Here is an 18,913-nt window from a genome sequence, read left to right as displayed (position 1 = left end):
CATCTGCGGGTCCTGAAGTTCCCAATGACTGGAAAAAGGGAAATATAACCCCCGTTTTCAAGAAGTGGAAAATGGAAGACCCAGGGAATTACAGACCAGTCGGTCTCACCTCTGTGCCTGGTAAAATCTTGGAGCACATTCTCCTGGAAGGCATGCTAAGGCACATGAAAAACAACAAGGTGCTTGGTGACAGCCAGCATGGCTTCACTAAAGGGAAATCCTGCCTGACCAATTTGGTGGCCTTCTATGATGGGGCTACAGAACTGATGGGCAGGGGTAAAGCAGTTGACGTCGTCTGCCTGGACTTGTGCAAAGCGTTCAACACTGTCCCACATGACATCCTTGTCTCTAAATTGGAGAGATATCAATTTGATGGATGGACCACTCGGTGGATAAAGAACTGGCTGGATGGCTGCACACAGAGTTGTGGTCAATGGCTCAATGTCCGGCTGGAGACCAGTAATGAGTGGTGTCCTTCAGGGATTGCTGGACCGGTCTTGCTCAACATCTTCGTCGCTGACATGGACAGTGGGATTGAGTGCGCCCTCAGCAAGTTTGCCGATGACACCAAGCTGTGTGGTCCGGTTGATACGCTGGAGGGAAGGGATGCCATCCAGAGGGACCTTGACACGCTTGTGAGGTGGGCTGATGCCAACTTCATGAAGTTTAATCATGCCAAGTGCAAGGTCCTACACCTGGGTCAGAGCAATCCCAGGCACAGCTACAGGCTGGGCAGAGAAGAGATTCAGAGCAGCCCTGCAGAAAAGGACTTGGGGGTGTTGGTTAATGAGAAAATGAACATGAGCCGGCTTCAGTGTGTGCTGGCAGCCCAGAAAGCCAACCGTATCCTGGGCTGCATCAAAAGGAGCGTGACCAGCAGGTCGAAGGAGGTGATCCTGCCCCTCTACTCTGCTCTCGTGAGTCCTCACCTGGAGTATTGTGTGCAGTTCTGGTGTCCTCAACATAAAAAGGACATGGAACTGCTGGAACAAGTCCAGAGGAGGGCACGAGGATGATCAGGGGACTGGAGCACCTCCCGTATGAAGACAGGCTGAGGAAGTTGGGGCTGTTCAGCCTGGAGAAGAGAAGGCTGCGTGGAGACCTCATAGCAGCTTTCCGGTATCTGAAGTGGGGCTATAAGGATGCTGGGGAGGGACTCTTCATTAGGGACTGTAGTGATAGGACAAGGGTTAGGGGGTTAAACCTTAAGCAGGGGAAGCTTAGATTGGATATAAGGAAGAAGTTCTTTACTATAAGGGTGGTGAGGCACTGGAATGGGTTGCTCAGGGAGGCTGTGAATGCTGCATCCCTGGCAGTGTTCAAGGCCAGGTTGGACAGAGCCTTGGGTGACATGGTTTAGTGTGAGGTGTCCCTGCCCATGGCAGGGCGGTCGGAACTAGATGATCTTAAGGTCCTACGATTCTAAGGTATATCATGCTTAGTGCATGTGCGTAGTTACTGTGCATATTCATCCGTGCTCTTAGTATCTTATCTTTCAGCATAGTGAAGATCTGTGCTGGCTGAAGGCTAGTGAACAGATAGCTTTTGCCTTACATGCTGACCACCTTTTGCTCTGACCTGTAGAAAAGTGAAATAGTTTTTTATGTAACTTACAGATGCTGGTTATGCACTTGGATTTCTGCCTGCTGAGGTTTGGGTCGTCTGAAAGTGAAGCAGCAGATTTAGGGAACTGCGATGCCTTTTCTTTATTGTTATTTGCTTTCGCGACCTATTTTTTCCACAGTCTAATAACACCCTAGAAACAGTTTCCTCTGGTAATGAAGAAATAGAGGTTCCCATTTGCTTGGCTGTCTGCTTAAAGACACTTTGGGACTGCTTAAATCTGGCTGTGAACATTAGGGTAGTGGTAATGTCCAGGCAAGAAGGTAATTTGAGAAGAGTATAAATAAGTTGGCCTTGGCTCTCCCTTGGTAATGAAAGAAGCTGACAGTAGATTGATCTGTCTGATAGCATCTTATTCTCATTTACTGCTTGCTCTGGGTTTCAGTTTAAAAAACAACACTGTCTTTACTCAGTCAAGCACCAACTGAGGTGCTACAGAGCTGACCTTACTCATTCAAGTTTCACTTGCACAGTAGTACCTGAGGGATAAAACCCTTTTGTATCTCTTCCTCCTTCCATGTTTCCAACTATGTATTCCTCTTGTGTTATCTAAGCATCCTTGTGGTTCAGGCTTTTGCTCAGAAAGTAATAAGCTTGTTCACTGGAAATTTCCTCTTCATTTATAAAGTTAAGGGAGTTTGTGAGCGGTCAGACACAAGGAAGATGTGGTACAGAAGGGTACTGAAAATATGCAGGCTAGATCCTGGCTGAAAAGTAGAAAAGAGAATTAATTTTACTTCCAAGCAAAAATGTACACCCAGGGTTGCGTGCAAGTAATAAACAGATTCAGTTCAAAGAATAGTATCAGCTATGCAATCAGTTGCATTTTAATTACATATTACAGGATAATGTTTAAAATACAAGTGTGAATTTTGTGCATGTATTTTTGAGATTTAAAGGCTACAGCATTGGTAAGCAGATGTATGAGCTGCTGTTTTCACAGAACCAATTTTATTTACATAAAACTACAATCAAAACAACAAATTGGCTGTCACGCAGTGATCGGGACCAGTCTTGCCAAAGGATTTTATGGAATAATGTGTCTCTGTATTGTAATTGTGTCGGGTGTCTGAAGCATCTTGCTGTGCCTGTGATTAAATGCTATGGTGAGAAGACTGCCCTGCCTTCTTCCTAGTGATAATTTATAGAGTTGATGTGGAGGGAGGTAAATGTTACTGCCTTATTAATGGGAACAGCGCTTCTGTAATTTGAGACTGACACTTTTTCTTCGCTCATTGCAAGACCAAAACCCCTGGAGACATTCCTCCAGCAAAAGCCCTTTGTCAGATCTGTTTGCCAGCCTGAATTCATACTTTTCCTTTGACCTGCTGGTGCGCTGAATATGTAGGGAGGTAACTCTGTCCCTGGTTTTGTTTTTGTCTAAGTGTGGTGGTTTCTCCCCCAGGGAAGCAAGCTCTGGAAAGCATTAAAAAAAAATGCATTGTTTAATATCTGTTCAGGGTAGGAAAAAACCCTGTTATTCACTCTGCAAATATTTCAAAGTGTTCATAGTGAGCCTTAACTAAAGGCTGATCTCAGAGTAGAAACAATCTAGCTGTAGCTCAGGGTGCTGTGTTGCAAAGGTGTCCCGACCACAACTGTTCATCTGCTCCATTTCCACTGTGTCTATTTCCTCCTCTTGTATTTCAGCAATGGAAAAGCAAAAGCTTTTTTAACCAATCTATAGGAAAAATGTTGTGTTGTCCTTTCTCTTGTCCTACCATCCTGAAGAGCACATCTCTGATTAGGAGGAGGGAAGTTTTATTTAAGATGTTTATTTAAGATGTGCTGTTTCCCTGCTTCATAATACTTGTTAGGGCTTAAGAAAGGGCGTTTCTGGGAGTCATGTGTAGATGTTCTTTGCACATCTAATTTTTCAGACTGAGGCACTGGGCTGTGTCATCACTCACTGCATGCATCTTGCTTAGCAAGATGATAGTGACGAATAAACTCACTAAGTAGTATGTATCTTAGCACTTGTGGCATAAGCTTCATTAATGTTACATAAGTTGTAGTACAAATTTTGTTTAAAATTTTCCTCTTTCATGCACTCTTTGTTTAGTTGATGGGTTTGTTTTGGCTTATGCATTGATCATTGACAAGCTTAATATGTCAAAGAAAAAAAGAAGTGATGCTGCCAGTGCTGTTCCTCTAATGTATGAACCGCATATCTACCCTGTTCAGAGCAAAATCGCATCCTGTCACCTAATTCATTTGGTGCTGTTCTCATCCTGGTGAGCCAGCACAGGGGAGCTCCCAAGTGTCCCACAGCTGAGCTTTCAGCAATGCAGCCTGCTGGAAAGATGTGGGCAGAGTCAGAAAATGTTTATAGTGAGTGCACAGCTTAGACCTGTCTTTGTGCAGGTGGGTGCTTACAACAAAGGTAAGATGTAGTGCTTTTAAGAAACCTCTAGCCTATTTAAAGAAAAAAAACACACCAAAACATGCTAGGTGGCTTATTAGTGTAATACAGAATACACTTACTCTTTTTGTTCTCCTGTGGGGAAAATTTCTTGCTACTGCTTAATACGAATAAAAGCCTTCGAGCTACCAGCAATAGCTTACCCTCCTGCTACCATTGCTGCAGTAAGTAATTACAGAGGCTTTCAAAGCCCTCTAATTAAATTTATGAATTAAAGTATTTCCTGCCAGCATTTATATTTACATCTCTAAATGTTGAGGATGGTGTAAGCAATGCAGAACAATAGCAAGATGAAGGAAAATAATTCAGATGTTTTACTGGCCCTTAAAAAAGCCATCTGAAATTTATTTCCACTACATAATGCAGGCTTGTAGCATGGACCAGTACTAGATCCGGTCTTACTTAACTTAGTCTCGTCAGTGTCCTGGATGAAGGGACAGAGTGTACCCTTGGCAGGTTTGCTGATGATATGAAACTGGGAGGAATGGCTGGTACACCAGGAGGCTGTGCTTCCATTCAGCAAGTCCTGGACAGAGTTGGCTGGAGATTAACCTAATGGAGTTCAGCAAACGCAAGTGTAGCATGCTGCACCTAGGGAAGAATAATCCTATGCAACCAGTACAGCTTAGAAGCTGACCTGCTGGAAGGCAGCTCTGTGGAGAAGGACCTGGGCATCCTGGTGGACAGTAAGTTAACCATGGGCCAGCCATGTGTATATATACCGCAGGGGTATCCTGGGGTGCATGAGGAAGAGTGTGGCCTCTTCCCCTGCTGCTATACCCTGGTGAGGACTTACCTGGAGTACTGCATCCAGTTCTGGGCTCCCCTGTACAAGTAAGACAAGAAACTACTTGGAGAGGGTACAGCAGAGGGCTAAAGAGATGAGCAGGGATCTGGAGCATCCCTCTTACGAGGAAAGGCTGAGAGAGCTGGGTCTGTTTAGCCTGGAGAAGAAACAACTAAGAGGGGGTCTTATCAGTGCATACAAATATGCTCAGTGGTGGGTGTCAGGAGGATGGGGCCATACTCTTTTTCAGTGATGTCCAGCCACAGGGTAAGGGCCAATGGGCACAAACTGAGACACAGGAAGTTCCGTCTGAATACGAGGGAAAGCTTGTTTACACTGAGGGTAGCAGAGCAGTGGAACAGGCTGCACAGAGAGGTTGCAGAGTCTCCTCTGGAAAGATACAAAACCTGTATGAACAAAACCCTCTGCAACCTGCTCTAGGTGAGCCTGCTTTAGCAAGGGGATTGGACTAGATAATCTCCAGAGGTCCCTTCCTACCCCAACCATATTGTGATGTTGTGGGAGGGACAGTTCTTGACTGTGATCCTTCATGTAAACAAGCAGAGATGCAGTTTATTGCAGATAATCAGCAAATCTGAGTTAAGCTGACACAGTTTTTCTTGTCTTGGCTTTTTTTGCTGACACCACTGTCCATGTCTGTGGGTTTCTTTTGCATGCTATCTTTCTCCCTCCAGCCAAACTTTGCCCTCCCATCTGCTTTGGTTAGCAGTTTTGAATTACTTTTGTGTTCCTCACTGCTTTTCCCTGTTCACTGGGTGGACAGTGAACTACAAATTCTCCTCTTCGTTTGCTTTTAATAAAGACAAATTTAATCAAAGAAAATACTTGCTTCTAACAAGTAAATGCATGGTGCACAAACATCCCTGTGGACACCTGGGTTACTTTATGTCCACATACAGAACATGCTTCATCCTTTTCTACCTCTTCTACCATAAGTTAATGGTGTATCAGTTTTGACAGAGCTCTACTTGCAGTTGTCTTTTTGTACTGCTAATTCTGTTGCTCATTTTCACAGGGCTTGTTTGGCAGACACTAAAATGCTCTGGTTGCTCTCTGTCCTCTTTCATTCTGGTTTCTAGGTACCTGGTGGATGTTTCTTCCAGCTATTAATATCTCTGATACTTGTGTCTTTATTCTTATTATGATTTGGGGTTCTTTTGGTGTAACCAAGAATTACCTCGTTTTCTTCCCTTTTCTAACCTTCTCCCCTTCCACCAGGATTTCTGGCAGGTACAAAGCAGACAGCATGTGCTTTGATTAGTTTGTGCTTCAGACCTCATAATATGCACTTTACATGTAAAAGGGACAGTGTATGCTCAACCCTTCTCCCTACTCCTTCCATAAATAATCCTGAATCCTTTCTTTGGTCCTCAGTCTAAAGGATTTATATCAAAATACTTGAATTTGGCTTGTTAAGAGTACAGTCCTCGAGGTAACCGTTACTACATGGCTTTATTAACGGGAGCCTCTGAGCAATGCTCAGATGTGTATCTCCCTGCCCTCCTCTTCTCATGGTGTCTTTTGAGGCTTCTGACTTATTTTGCAGCTTGATGAGACTGTGATAGAGCTGACTGTGGAAAATTAGTTATATTCTGTGAGAAAGGACAGCCCTCTCTCTGGCCAAATGCTGTGGAGGAAACATCATGTATTTAAATGTAAGCTTGGGGAAGATTATTTTTTCAAACTTCCTTAAGTTTTTCAAGTTACAGAACTATGTAGGGTGAGCTATGTTAAAGAATATTTTAGGAAGAAGATATTTAGATGCTATAGTTCATAAGATGGTTTCTAGGAAAAAGAACTAGAAACCAGAGGAAAGTTCATTCAGTATTAGTAAGTGAAGAGGGAAATGTACTCTAAACACTTTCAGTTTGCCCTGTAGCTTTGTGATTTAATGCAGTCCATACAAGAAGTTAGGCAAAAATAAGCAACTTGCTGACAAAGTGCCCTTAGTGGGTGTATTTTAATAAGACTTATTTAAGTCTTTTAATCAAAAAGTTGTTTATGGAATCACCTGGGGCTTTAATTTCTTCAGTAGTTTTACTGGTGTTAGATTAGTGCTTAATACTTAAGGGATATAAAATGAACTCTGAAAACTCTGTCCTTGTGTAACATGGATTTAGCTAGGAGGAGGGGGAAGGAGGATGGATTGGGCAGGGTGGGAGGGAATATTTTAGATGTTTGACCTCACTAACTACAGAAGGAGGGGAGGTCTGAGTAGGAGAAGTGGGTGAAGAAGAAAAGGGGAGTGAGAGAGTGAAAGAGAATGGCAAGGTTTTTAGTTGTATCTTTAATTCAGTTCCTCAATATGTTTACAGTCATGATGGCAATCTCAAATTACATGAGGGTTTTTTTTTTTTTCCCCCAAACCCATTTCTCGTTTGGCGGGTGGTTAGAACTGAGTGTATGGCCCCAGCCTTATCTTCTGAGCCAACGTTTAATATTTCCTTTCGGTACAGAATTATTTTCCTCATGTATTTTCACACTGGAATTTTTATCTGGGAAAACAAGCAGCGTGCATTATCAACATAATGAGTTAATGTTGGTAATGGGAGCTGAGCCAGGGGAAAGCAGTATCCCAATCTCCATCTGGAAACCTAAACAGCTATTTAAATTCAAAGGCGTCAAAAGTCAACTCATTTTAGAAGCCTGGCTTGGGACATCAGGGTCCCAATTTTAATCCTCCCCCATCAAATTTCCGTGACGAATGCCACTGTGATCCTACAGATCGTGATTTCATTGCCCTGCAGAGGACTGAGACAACACAGCAGAGGGGAGCAGGAGTGTATACTGTCCCTTTTCTGAGGCATTTCCTATTTGCTTTTCCAGCAGGGGTTTCTCCCTTGCATGAGTGGGTCTGCTGCCTGCAAAGGGTTGGGAAAGTCTGTGTCAATTTTTTTCTTGGTTGTACAGAATGATGGCCTTGCGTTTCAGGTGCAAAGGGTTTGAAGGTGATGAATATTTACAGCCTTGCTGGAAGGACAGAATGCAGATTTCTCTTTCCAGTCTCAGGGGACCACCCATAGTAATAATTGCTGCCTAATTCTCTGTATATGTCCAAATTCAGAGGGAGAGGATGCAGAGCAAATTCATCCATGACCAGCTCTATACTTTTGTCCCCCTGTGTATATATAGAGATACAGTAGTCCACTAATCAGAGGTTTTAAAAATCTCTTTATTAAAATACACTCTTGAAAGGTCATGAGCTGCAGTATTTATCTGCCAGCAGTAAACTGTTACCATTTTCTTGTGCTAACACTCACCCACCACACTTTGCCATGCAGAATCTGTTTGAGTTTGCCTGTGCTAGTATGTCGACTTCACAGTAAATTAATCTAGAGCCACTAGGAATAGTACTGTGAACTTTCGCATTGCAAAAAGAGGTTTATGAGTTTCAGAAAGTCCTTGTTCTGTTTCTACCATAACCTTAAACACTTTTTTCTAATTTAGTGATAGATATAAAGTGATATTAAAAAAATCCCAGGCAGTGCATCTAAGCAAATTCATTTTGCATCTGCATTATAAAGCTATCTTTAAAACCTGTAAATATCTCAGTTCTTCTCCAGGTCCTGTTTTCATTTGTATTTCATAGCACAGAGGGACCTTCCCCACCTCTTGTTCCCTTTTGAATGTCTGGGCTGAAAGGCTGGATTTTTAAAACCTGATTCTGAAAGTCTTTTTATTTCTTTATTTCAGTTTTCTTAATGTCGGTACTGAGGTGCCAGTGTGAGTTGTCATGAAAGTTTGAACTTGATGATCTTTTCCAACCCAGTTAATTCTGTGATTCTATGAAATCTCTAAATATGTGGCTTTGGGTTTTTAAAGTTTATATCTTAAAAAAGAAAGTAAAATGAAAAATCTTCCTCATTTTGGAGCCCCAAGTTCAGCATTTTGATGCAGACACAGTTCGAAGCATCAATATTTTTAGTTACCACAGCAGGCTGCATTGCCTCCAGTTTTCACTGGCATTTCTTAAGGGTTTTCTCCTATCTGTCTTGTTTGACAGGCTAATACAGAGCACTTGCTGGAAACGCATAGAGTGTCTTGGTATATATTTCCCCAGATCTGTGCCAGCATGATGCTGTCCTCCAGACTGCTGGACGAGGCAAATAGGAGCTGCATCACTGCACATCTAAATGTTGTGTAGCTCTAATGAGATGACAGAAGCTAGCTAATACATTTTAAAGATGTCAAACAATATGTGCGGTATGAGCTCATAAGCTTTTAAAATATGTTAATTAAATGTACTGTCCAGTAAATTTTACAGAAGGATTTGTTTTCCTTTCCTCAGAAGGGTTCCTAATAGTTTTTTGTTTATAGGGGTGCTGTCTACTGATTTAAGCCCAAGGCATCAAGCCATTTGTGAGCAGGGCTAATAGCACATCATATCTCTGCATACTGCTTAATGGTGTGTTCACAAGTCCTCATGAGGGGTTCTTTTCTTCTGGTTAGAGATTTCATTTGTAGAGAGACATGTATCCCAAAACTGCAATAATACGGAGGGACATCTTTATCTTCTAAAGCCAGAAAACTCAGAAACAAGGACAGAAATTGTCTATATTAGGCCAACTTGTAACACAGTTTTTAGAAACTCCTACTGAAAAGAGAATGTTTCTTTTTAACACTGAATATAGAGCATTTTAACTTCTCTTCCTCTATGCCTACAGCTAACCATGAAAGAAATAAGTTTTAGAAGTGTCTTTTAAATGGTCTTCATAACTGAAGGTGATCAGTTGGGACTGAAAGCTGCTTTGCAGCAAGGTGACTTTACTGAAACATTCATGGTTTTGTATTTGATTACACAGTATTGGTAACCTTAAAGTATTTCTATTAAATAGGAACAAACTGAGTCTGATGTTTGTCCATAAAAGATGGTTATGCTTCATCTAGAATTCCTTACTAATTCACAAAATTACTTTCTGATTCTGCAGAAAAGCTCGTTATCGTGCATGCATTGCATATTTATTTTGATGTCATTTTGGAAGGCATAAGTTGCTGTCGAATGGCCACATAAGGCCGATAAATTCCTGAAGCTTTGGTTTATATAAGTATAAAGGTGATGTTGAAACATACACAAGTAACTTTGAATAAATGTGCTGAAAGTGTGTTTTCACTCCACATTGAAACACAAACTGTCAACTCTAAGTGACTTTCCAAGAAGGTGTTCTTCCCAAAGAGGCAAATTAAATGCTGGTCATTAAGTAGCTTCTGAAATGGAAAATGAAGTGGAGCTGCAATGATTTAGCTGATAAGGCTTTTCCAAATGTATAGAGCAAACACCAGCAGCACACCTTGCCTTAGTCTCTGCCTCTGCAGAGAAGGCATCCTGTAATTTGCAAAAAGACATCTTTTTTTTTCAGATTTGCATAATTAAGTATTTCCATGTTTCACACTTCACTCAGTCCTGGGAAAAGTATTTTTAAATCCAAAATAAAGGTAATATTTGGCAAGGAATTGAAGGAATTGATAGGTGTTCTTTCCCAAAAATCCTTTGTGACCTGGGAGCTGTACCCATTTACTTTGCTCAGGGGATGCTCCAGTAGTAGATCGGGTTTGAGGCAGAATATGTTAAGTCTGTGATATACCTTAGGGTGCTTTGCTTGCTTGCAGCCAGCCCGTAGCACAGGTCTGGGGAGCTGCCTGCATATGGCATGCAACTTTCCTATAGCACATGGGTTTTGGGGGAGGTTGATTGCTGCTACTGATATGTTCAGCCCATGTGATGCTGTTTGGTGGGCTTGGAGCCTGAGTTTGTCCTGAGGAAAGGGCAAACCAAGCTTCGTATTTTGAAACGCAGTTGCATTATCTGTTTTTCACCTGTTGTTCATGTCTGGTATTGTATGATAATCTGCCTGAATGTAAAAAGTTTTATTCCACTGAGACTGGACTAGTGGTGGCTTTTCACTCAACTTACACAGCCATGCTTGTGCCAAAAGCAATGGTATATTTGGATTTTGTTTTCTTCTTACATGTTAATTTGAATGTTTGCTTGTTTGTGTGCTTGTTTAATATGAATCTACTGCTTGGTTGGAAAATACATCACAGTTGTAAACTGTTCCCTGTGGCTTGCTCACTGGTGAATGCTCAGTTTTAAATGTCTTTTTGGGCGTGCTGAATAATCTTAACCAATTATTCTGTTTTTGGGAATGGATTTAACATAGAGAAAAAATCTGAAGTGGAAGACATTTAACTTTTAACTGAATGCTTTGAGAATTAGCATGTCTTCAGGTACAAAAGGGTGTGAAATGTGAAGGTTGTCCTGAAATTCTGTGGATAACGAATTTGTGAAGATGCCGTCTCTAAAAGAGGATGGAAGCTTGGAAGGGGAGTTTTCCCTACATTTACTGGTCTTGTGCATTACCTTCCTGGCTAGAAGGGATGGTAGAGTATGATGGAAGGAAACTAGACTGTGGAAAAGAAGCTTGAGTTCTTAGACAGTGGTTTCCGATATTAGTGAGGACTTCAGGTTTTTCCACCTTGAAATTTGAGGGATCGCAACACTCTCCATTGTGCTTTGTGAAGTAGGTAGTTTGATGTGGTGGGGTTTTTTTTTGCTGTTTGGTTTGGTTTTTTGGTTGGTTTTTGTTTTTTTCTTTTGCAGTGGCTGGGTTGGCTGGTTTGTTTGTTTTGGTTTTTTCCTAGGTTTGTAATGTATTTCTGGAGAATATAATGTTTAATGGTGGGGAAAAAAGCCCTGAGGAGGATGCTTTCAGCCTTTCCCGTAGCGGGGCAAGCTGCCCATATACTTTGTGGGAAGCAGTCAGACACACCAGAAGAAAATAGTGTGCCAGAAGAAAATAAATGGGAGAGTTGGGATTTTTAAAATTATTTAGAAAAAAAACCCCTTCAGTCTTCCTACTGCTGTGAACCTGAAAATGTCATTGATCAGGTCAGTTGTTATTTTTCACCTGTTAAGATCAGTTGGAGAAATGCCCTTTTCCGTTAGCTGCGGGCAGGGTGAGCACCATAGCCAGTGTATGTTCTCTTTCCCCAGGTTTCTGACAAGTAGGTGCTTGTTTAAAATAAAAAGTTTTACTTTGTTTGCTTGAAGTAAGATGCAAATGAGTAAATGCTTCTCTCTCCCATCTGTCTGCACCTGTGTATTTTTGAGAGCAACTAACTTAATATCTTTTTTTATTGTTAGTCTGTGGATGTGGTTTTCAGCTTATGATGAATATTTTGAGCCGTTTGTTGCCAACTATGAATTTTAAGTGCAGAAAAGAAACCCATAAAAATTAATAAGCCAACCTCTGGAACTTTTCATGGGATCCTTTGAGCAGGTAAAATGGGATGCTAGTAGCTAGTTTATGATAAATGCTGGTAATGACAGGCAACTGGAAGACGCAATAAATCACAGGAGCAGGTGAGATGCTGGTGGCAGTGCCACCCACAGCAGAAAACTGCTATTTCCACAAATTCTTCCTTCAGTTTAAGGGAAAACCAGGCATTGTTTGTTTATCCTCAACATAGGCATAAGTGTAATTTTGCTTCAGATCCATATCAATGGGGAAGGAAGCAAAAACATTTCAGTAAATGATACTTTGGCCTCGTATTCTGTAGGTATGAATAGCAGTTATTTTGCATGGAATGAATGCCATTAGTGTGTTGTTTGCTGTTAGTGGTTCACCTCTTATAAAATTCCTGACACTCTGCAGATGGTAGAGGCAGAGCTACTGGGAGATTTATATTTGATCAATAGAGCTGAACTTTCTTCCCTGGAATCTGTATTTTTTTGTGATCTGTATGATTATTTTTGTCTCTTTTCTTGTGGTTTCCGAGCCAGATACGGGTTAAATTTTCATCTAAATTATTAGCTGAGCTCATCCCCTCTCTGCAGTCACATACAATGGTGAGTTCTCTCAAAAGAAAAGAAAACCAAACCCAACAAAACTTGAGGTGGATGAGAGACATCAGCTGCAGACAGTGGGTCTGACCCAGAAAGGCTATGTGCTAACTCTTGCTGGGATGTCTACTTGGGCTTCTTAGCTGCACCCAGTCAAAGCAACAATGTGGTTGCTTCAAAACTTTCTTGCTCTTCGCAGGTCTAACCGTTTGACTTGATATTATGTTTGCCTGCTTATTTTATTGTTGGTTAACCAGTTTTCTTTCCTTTATCTTGTATATGATGGGATCTCCGCTAGACAGAGGTAACAGTGGGGGACAGTTGTGTAGCTGGCCCCTCGTGTGGTGGTGTTTGTTGGTGGTTTTTCCTAAAACCATTCCTAAATTCAGCCTTGCTTTCACCATGCTTGTGTGCTTGCATGACCTAGTTTCTATGGAATAACCTCATCCATGCCTACTCTCCTATATATTAATTTCATTTTGCTTTGTGTGTGTGTGTGCCTTCTCCTGCTATATTCTTAAAATGGGTCACCAGTGTGGATTTCCTAACAATGTTATGGATCCTTTTCAGTCTTTGAAGGCTCTGCAGATCGAAAGGACTTGGATTTTTGGCTTAGTAAGGGATATGAGCTGATAAAACATGGAATTTTCTATTAAAAGAACATGTTGAAAAAATAGCTGGAGAAAGAGAGAGAGAAAGATGGTATCGCACCTTGTCTTTCTAGTGAGCCTGCTAAACCCACTCCTGAATCATGTGTTTCTGATAACTTTGATCATACTTTATATTAATGTGAAATATTTCTTTCTTGGCTACTGCAACAACAGAATATAACTGCAATGCTATTAGTGAAATACAGTAATGTCCGTTTTTAATCGTATCTTAAGAAATCTGATTTCTGTAACAATCTCAAAGATTCAGTTAATTTTAAGCAAAATAGACATAGTTTTATTTATCTGTATTTCAGCTAGGCTAAACCAACTCATTAATATTGTGCAGTTCCTTACCCCTCATTGAGATGGGGCAGCACTGATCTCTGCAGAGCATTTCTGACATATTTGAAGGCTGGAAAAGGTCCACTGAATATGAATGGAGATAGTAGGGGTGTGTGTACATAGAATGGTTTGGTGGTGGTAAGGATACAAATAAAGCCTTCCATTTCTCTATTTAATCAATTGCTTTATTTTTTCTTTCTGGGGTGTGGGTCGGATGAATAAGTAGAAATTATCCCAGGAGAGAGAGAGGTTTGCCGATGAAGACAGCATATTTTATGCACTTGGAGAATGTGGACTCATTTCTTTTTCTGACTACATCTTCCTTACAACGGTCCTTTCCAGTAAGTACAGTGGTTTTTTTTCTTCTGCAATTACTGCTTTTGTAAGTTTTGAAGGTTTACAAGCAATGAGTTTGCTATTGTTGTCTACATATATTTCCTTAAAAGGAATTCTTGATTGCCTGAAATGCAGGCTGAGTGAATAATTGCTATTGCTTCATCTGGTTTAGACTTAGCGTCAAGTGGTTCAGAAATGTAAACAGATTGATGACTGAAGATTTGTCCTTTTCAAATGTGGCAATTTTTTTTTAATGAGTCATTTGACCTGCTGTTCAAAACTGTAAATGAAGATGTGTTCTTGAGTTGTGTTTGTATGTTATTCTTGTATTTGGATGAATACTGCTTTCCAGCTCTTCACTAGTTACCAATCTGTTCAAATTCTCTTCTCCAGTTGTGTTTTCACTTGGGTAAGCTCACGCTTGTGCATGATGTAATCTGATGTGAAGACAAATTAAGCTGTTTACATTTCAACAAGTATCATTAGATACCTTCTGTCTTTTCACCCTGCTGCACTTGACTTGCATTGGAGATATTTCTGTGATCTGCTAATCTGTTCCAGCAGTCTTCTGCACTTGAAGTGCTGACACTTAAAAGTTTGCTTTGTTGGCAAGAAACAGTGAAACTGAAGCCTTTGGTAATGTCAAACAGCATTTCTAGACTTTCTTCACCGGGAAAAGCGAACTCAAAACCTCATTTGTAGGGGTTCTGTAGCTGCTTGGAAGGTGCAGCATCAGAGCCTACAGAAACTCTAGTTATTTTTCAGCGCTGTTAGAAAGTGTGAGGTAATGGCTTATATGCCCCTGTCCAAATGAACTTGAGACATTTTATTTTCAGACTTTCAAAAAAAAAAAAAGAGAGAAAACTTGGCCGTCTAATCTTGTAAGTATCTGTTTCATGGTGACCTTATTGTAGGACTTAACATGCAGAACACTTCCTGCTTTACTGTAGACCCTCATTGCCCTGTGCTATTCAAGGGAGTCAGCTGGGTAATTCACTTAGCTTTTGTAAAAGCAACAGGTGCTTTATTTTTTTCCCTGTGCTCTTGCTTACTGCAACATGGACAAATGAGGGGTAGCTCTTCATTTACTGAGGATCCATTACGAGGGAGAAGCAAGGTTCAAGGTCTTGTTTCTTGGCATATGGACATGGTAGGGGAAGACGTGTGTGACCTTCATGTTGTGAAAACAAACACTAAGAGATAAAGCTAGTTCAAGGCAGGGAATTTGTTTTAGGATTTCAATCTATACTCCTTTTTTTTTCTTTTTTTTTTGACAGTCTCAGAGCTGACTCCTCAGACTTTGGCTGTTCCTTTCTTACATCACTTTAGCCTGTGCTGAAATTATCTAAGGTATTTTCACTTGTGTAACGAGGGCTTCTCATCTGAGTCACAAGTAACAATGGACTCCTAAGCCTGTAGTATTGCATTACTCAATGTGGTTTAGAAAATCCTTGTGCCCTTGGCTTTATGGCTGTGCTGGTGGTGAGCAGCCCCCTAATCAAGTATTCAGGGTGCAAAATTATTTTCAAGTCCTTCCACAGGTAGCAGTAAGAGAAATTGTTCTTGCTTTGGTTTAATTTCTTTGTTCTGAGAGTGAAAGAAAAGGGACCTCCTTGTGTTAGTGTAGCAGCCAGCCCTGGTCTGGAGGGCTGCGCGGGAGGGACAGGATTTTCTCCTCTTGTTCTTGGGCTTTTTAAGCATGTTCACAATTACTGGGGAATCAAACTAATGAGAGGGGAAAGAACTGAGTGGTGTGTACTTTGAGGAATGGTGTGAACGGTGGGCAAGGAAGGAGCTTTCAAAAAGGAAAACCACAAAAAGGCAAGAAAAGTGTTCTGGGACTCTTAGGCTGACTGGTAGGTATTTGGGGAGTTTGCTGAATAGTTACTAAAGATGGAGGAATGTTTCTGGAGCCTACTGTCAAACAGTGATTGCCCAGAGGAAGAGTTTGATACCATTTTTAAAGTATTTGCTTTTATAAATATAAAGCTCCCAAACAAACCTTGTCCTGTGGCTACATAGAAAATACACTGTTATGCCACACTGGATTACTCTCCTACTAGTAAGTGCTACCTTCCAGGAATACTGTAGTTTATGTTTGGGTTTTGTGGTTTTTTTTTTCCTCTGGGAAATAAAAGGGAATGAGGAAAACAGATCTTCAAACTGACAGTTGTTTTTCTCCCTTTGTTGCTTAAATAACTGGAACATGAAGGAGGTATCAGGATAAGATTGAGCTGTAGATTACATCAAATAGCTAGAAGTCACTAATTATCGAAAAAGGAAGGTGGTGTATTGAGGACTAAAGCGGGATAATCAGAAGGGGAAGTGTGAGATCAGCTCTGTGGGTGGGAGGCAGCAGGCAGAGGTGCTCCCCTGCTCTGTGCTCAGAAATAATAGGTGGGAATCAGTCGTGTTCTGGTCTGGCTTATTGAACTCAAAGCTGATCAATGATAACCTCTGAAAACCAGAAAATCAAAGGGCTCCGTTTTACCGTGCTCCTTCGAGGGCTGTGCCCAGCAAGTCTGCTGAGATGGCTCCTGCCCATCTCCCTGGGTCTGCTGAAAGCACTGCTGGGCTTCGGGAGTTTTTCCCAAAGCTTTCCATTTAATTAGTTTTTGCAGCTTGAGCTGAAGCTCATTTAGTTATATTCTCTGAAACATGGACCATGTGGCAGCTGCCAGAGAAGGGAGAGGAGGAGAAAAGGCTGGAGGCTTCATCTGTATGTTGCTTGCAGAGAGCTGTTTGCATATTGCACAGAAAATTAAGTCTGTCACCATATCTTATTTACAAGTGGTTTTTCACTCTAGCACTGTCTGTTCTTGTCAGTTGCTGTGTTTCTGTGAAAATGTATTTTTGAAACAACTAATAAAATAGCATTTAGCAGCTTCAAAAAGACAACTTTCTGTTAAAGGCAATGAGAACTGATCAGCCTTAAGGATACCTCATGGTTTCTGTTGCTTCAGTTGCTCCTTGTTTCTTGGGGAAGAGGTAAAAAGATGAGCAAAATATGGGATAAGCAAAATGTTGATGGGATTTCCTCAGGGTCCTTCAAATGTCATACGAAAGCAAAGACATCGTTTCTCTGACTAAAGAAGTTTTTGCTTTTGAACTTGCAGAACAGGTGGAGGAAGGAGAGAAAGAGCTTTTCTGTCATCAGTTTCAGAGCAAACGTGGTCCATTGTCCAGGCTTGCTAACGCCTACTTGATTAGCAGGTACCAAAGGGAGCTGGGCGTTAAAAGAGTAAGTTGGCATTTTTTCCATAATTGGACTGTTGCTGGACTGTCCCAGCCCTGGAAGGATGGTTAAATAGCATTGGCTCTAGCCAAAGTAATTACTTTCTTGCTAAGGCTTTTGGAGCAGACCTCCAGGTCCTTTTTCATTCTCCTGTGGATTCTTTCTAGAGCATGGCATGCTGCCATGCCTTACGAGTACTAGCCTGCAAGCCTCTTGCTGAGGACAGATTCACTCTTTTTTTTGTTGTTGCTATTGTTTTCTTTCCCCTGTGTAGGAAATATATCCCGAGCCATCTAGCTCTGGAGATTATTTTCTGGCCAAATACTGAGCACTGTGCAGGTCCCTGTGATGGAGTTGGCACTACATGTCCTCCCACACTGCTGCATGCAGGTGATGTGATCTTGAGGGTCTGTTTGCATTATGGCCATTTTGAATATGCATTGCTGGCTGACACAAATGCCTTCAGCCTCATTCCCTGCCACAGGTGAGGTCTGTTATCTTGCAAATGGTGTTTTAATCCTGTGAAGCAGCAGTAAGTGCCATAGGGCTTGTTTCTACAAGAAAAGAAGTTACAAGGTTGCTTTGAGTTTGTAGGATTATTTCTTTTGTGGTGCTGTTCATGTTAATTTTATCTTTAAACTTTCAAGACCCTCTTTTTACCTACATGCGTATACGTGGGTCCATCTCAGCTACACTGTATGGTGCAGGGATGTCTCCAATACCTTTCTGCCAGCCCAATCACTGTGTGGGATTTCTGAGATGTATCTGAGTAGCACAGAGATCGTCTTCCAAGGCATGTCCCAACTTCCAAATGTAAGCGTGGTTACTTCATGTCAGAGCGAGGGCTGTCTGGCAGCATCCCACTTCTGCCATGGGCTGTAGCCGTGATGAAGGAAAAGAAACTGGACAGATTTCTTGGAATTAGTAGTTTGGGATCTTCCCAAGCTGAGCTGGATCCCTCTGGCTTGAAAACCAGTGTTAGGGAATAAGATGCTCTACCACCCTCTCTGCCTGCAGTCTGTTCAGCTCTTCACCCCTTGCATTTGCATAGTGTGGTGGGCTGATGGATCTCCACCAACCTCCTGTACCACAGAGGACAGTAAATTTGCAGTGGGAAAGGACTACTCTGCATGTAGCAATTCGTAGCCTGATTGACATGTTCCAGAATTACAGAACTAGGAAATAGAGTAGCCATATCCCAGAGTCTGCAGATGTCTGGGGTGTCCTATTTCTCCAGGGGTTCTCTGGAGGGTGCAGCTTCTAATGACCTTTGTCTGGAGCTGCCATTTCCACAGTTTTTTTCCAGGTCCTTATTTCAGGGAGTCATTTAAGAGAGAATCTTGATTTCCAGCAGTGTTATACAAGTCATGTGGCAGCTGCTGAGAAGCCGTTGAAAGGTAAGTCTTGTACGCCAGCTGAGGCACTGTCACATTCTCTCAAATCTCTGAAACTGAGGCGTATATTTGACATTAAAAACAAAATACAAAACTTGGTGTTAAAATCACGCAGTCTCTTCGGTTCATAAGCTAACAAGCAAAATAAAAAAGTGAAGCAGCAATAGTATTTTTCCTTTAATTTCTTCATTGCTTAAGTAGAAGGAAGATGAAAGATGAAAAATGGCATTATCTGGGACATCACTCCAAGGAAAATTGTACTG

At 41.5% G+C, this 18,913-nt stretch overlaps 1 protein-coding gene across 4 annotated transcripts in view; it reads left to right on the top strand.

The window, feature by feature from the left end:
• Positions 1–18,913, top strand: part of MICU1 (mitochondrial calcium uptake 1) — a 112,668-nt gene that overhangs the window by 48,533 nt on the left and 45,222 nt on the right. For 3 of the 4 annotated variants that reach the window (XM_065671070.1, XM_065671071.1, XM_065671072.1), the window contains 2 exons: positions 12,634–12,699; positions 13,912–14,026. In XM_065671070.1, coding sequence (XP_065527142.1) covers positions 12,634–12,699; positions 13,912–14,026 — 181 coding nt within the window. The remainder of the gene's footprint in view (positions 1–12,633; positions 12,700–13,911; positions 14,027–18,913) is intronic. The other variant, XM_065671073.1, reaches the window with a different exon arrangement.

Source organism: Lathamus discolor, chromosome 3 (assembly GCF_037157495.1).
Source record: "Lathamus discolor isolate bLatDis1 chromosome 3, bLatDis1.hap1, whole genome shotgun sequence".
Classification (NCBI taxonomy): Eukaryota; Metazoa; Chordata; class Aves; order Psittaciformes; family Psittacidae; genus Lathamus; species Lathamus discolor.
This window is presented reverse-complemented; position numbering and strand designations above follow the sequence as displayed.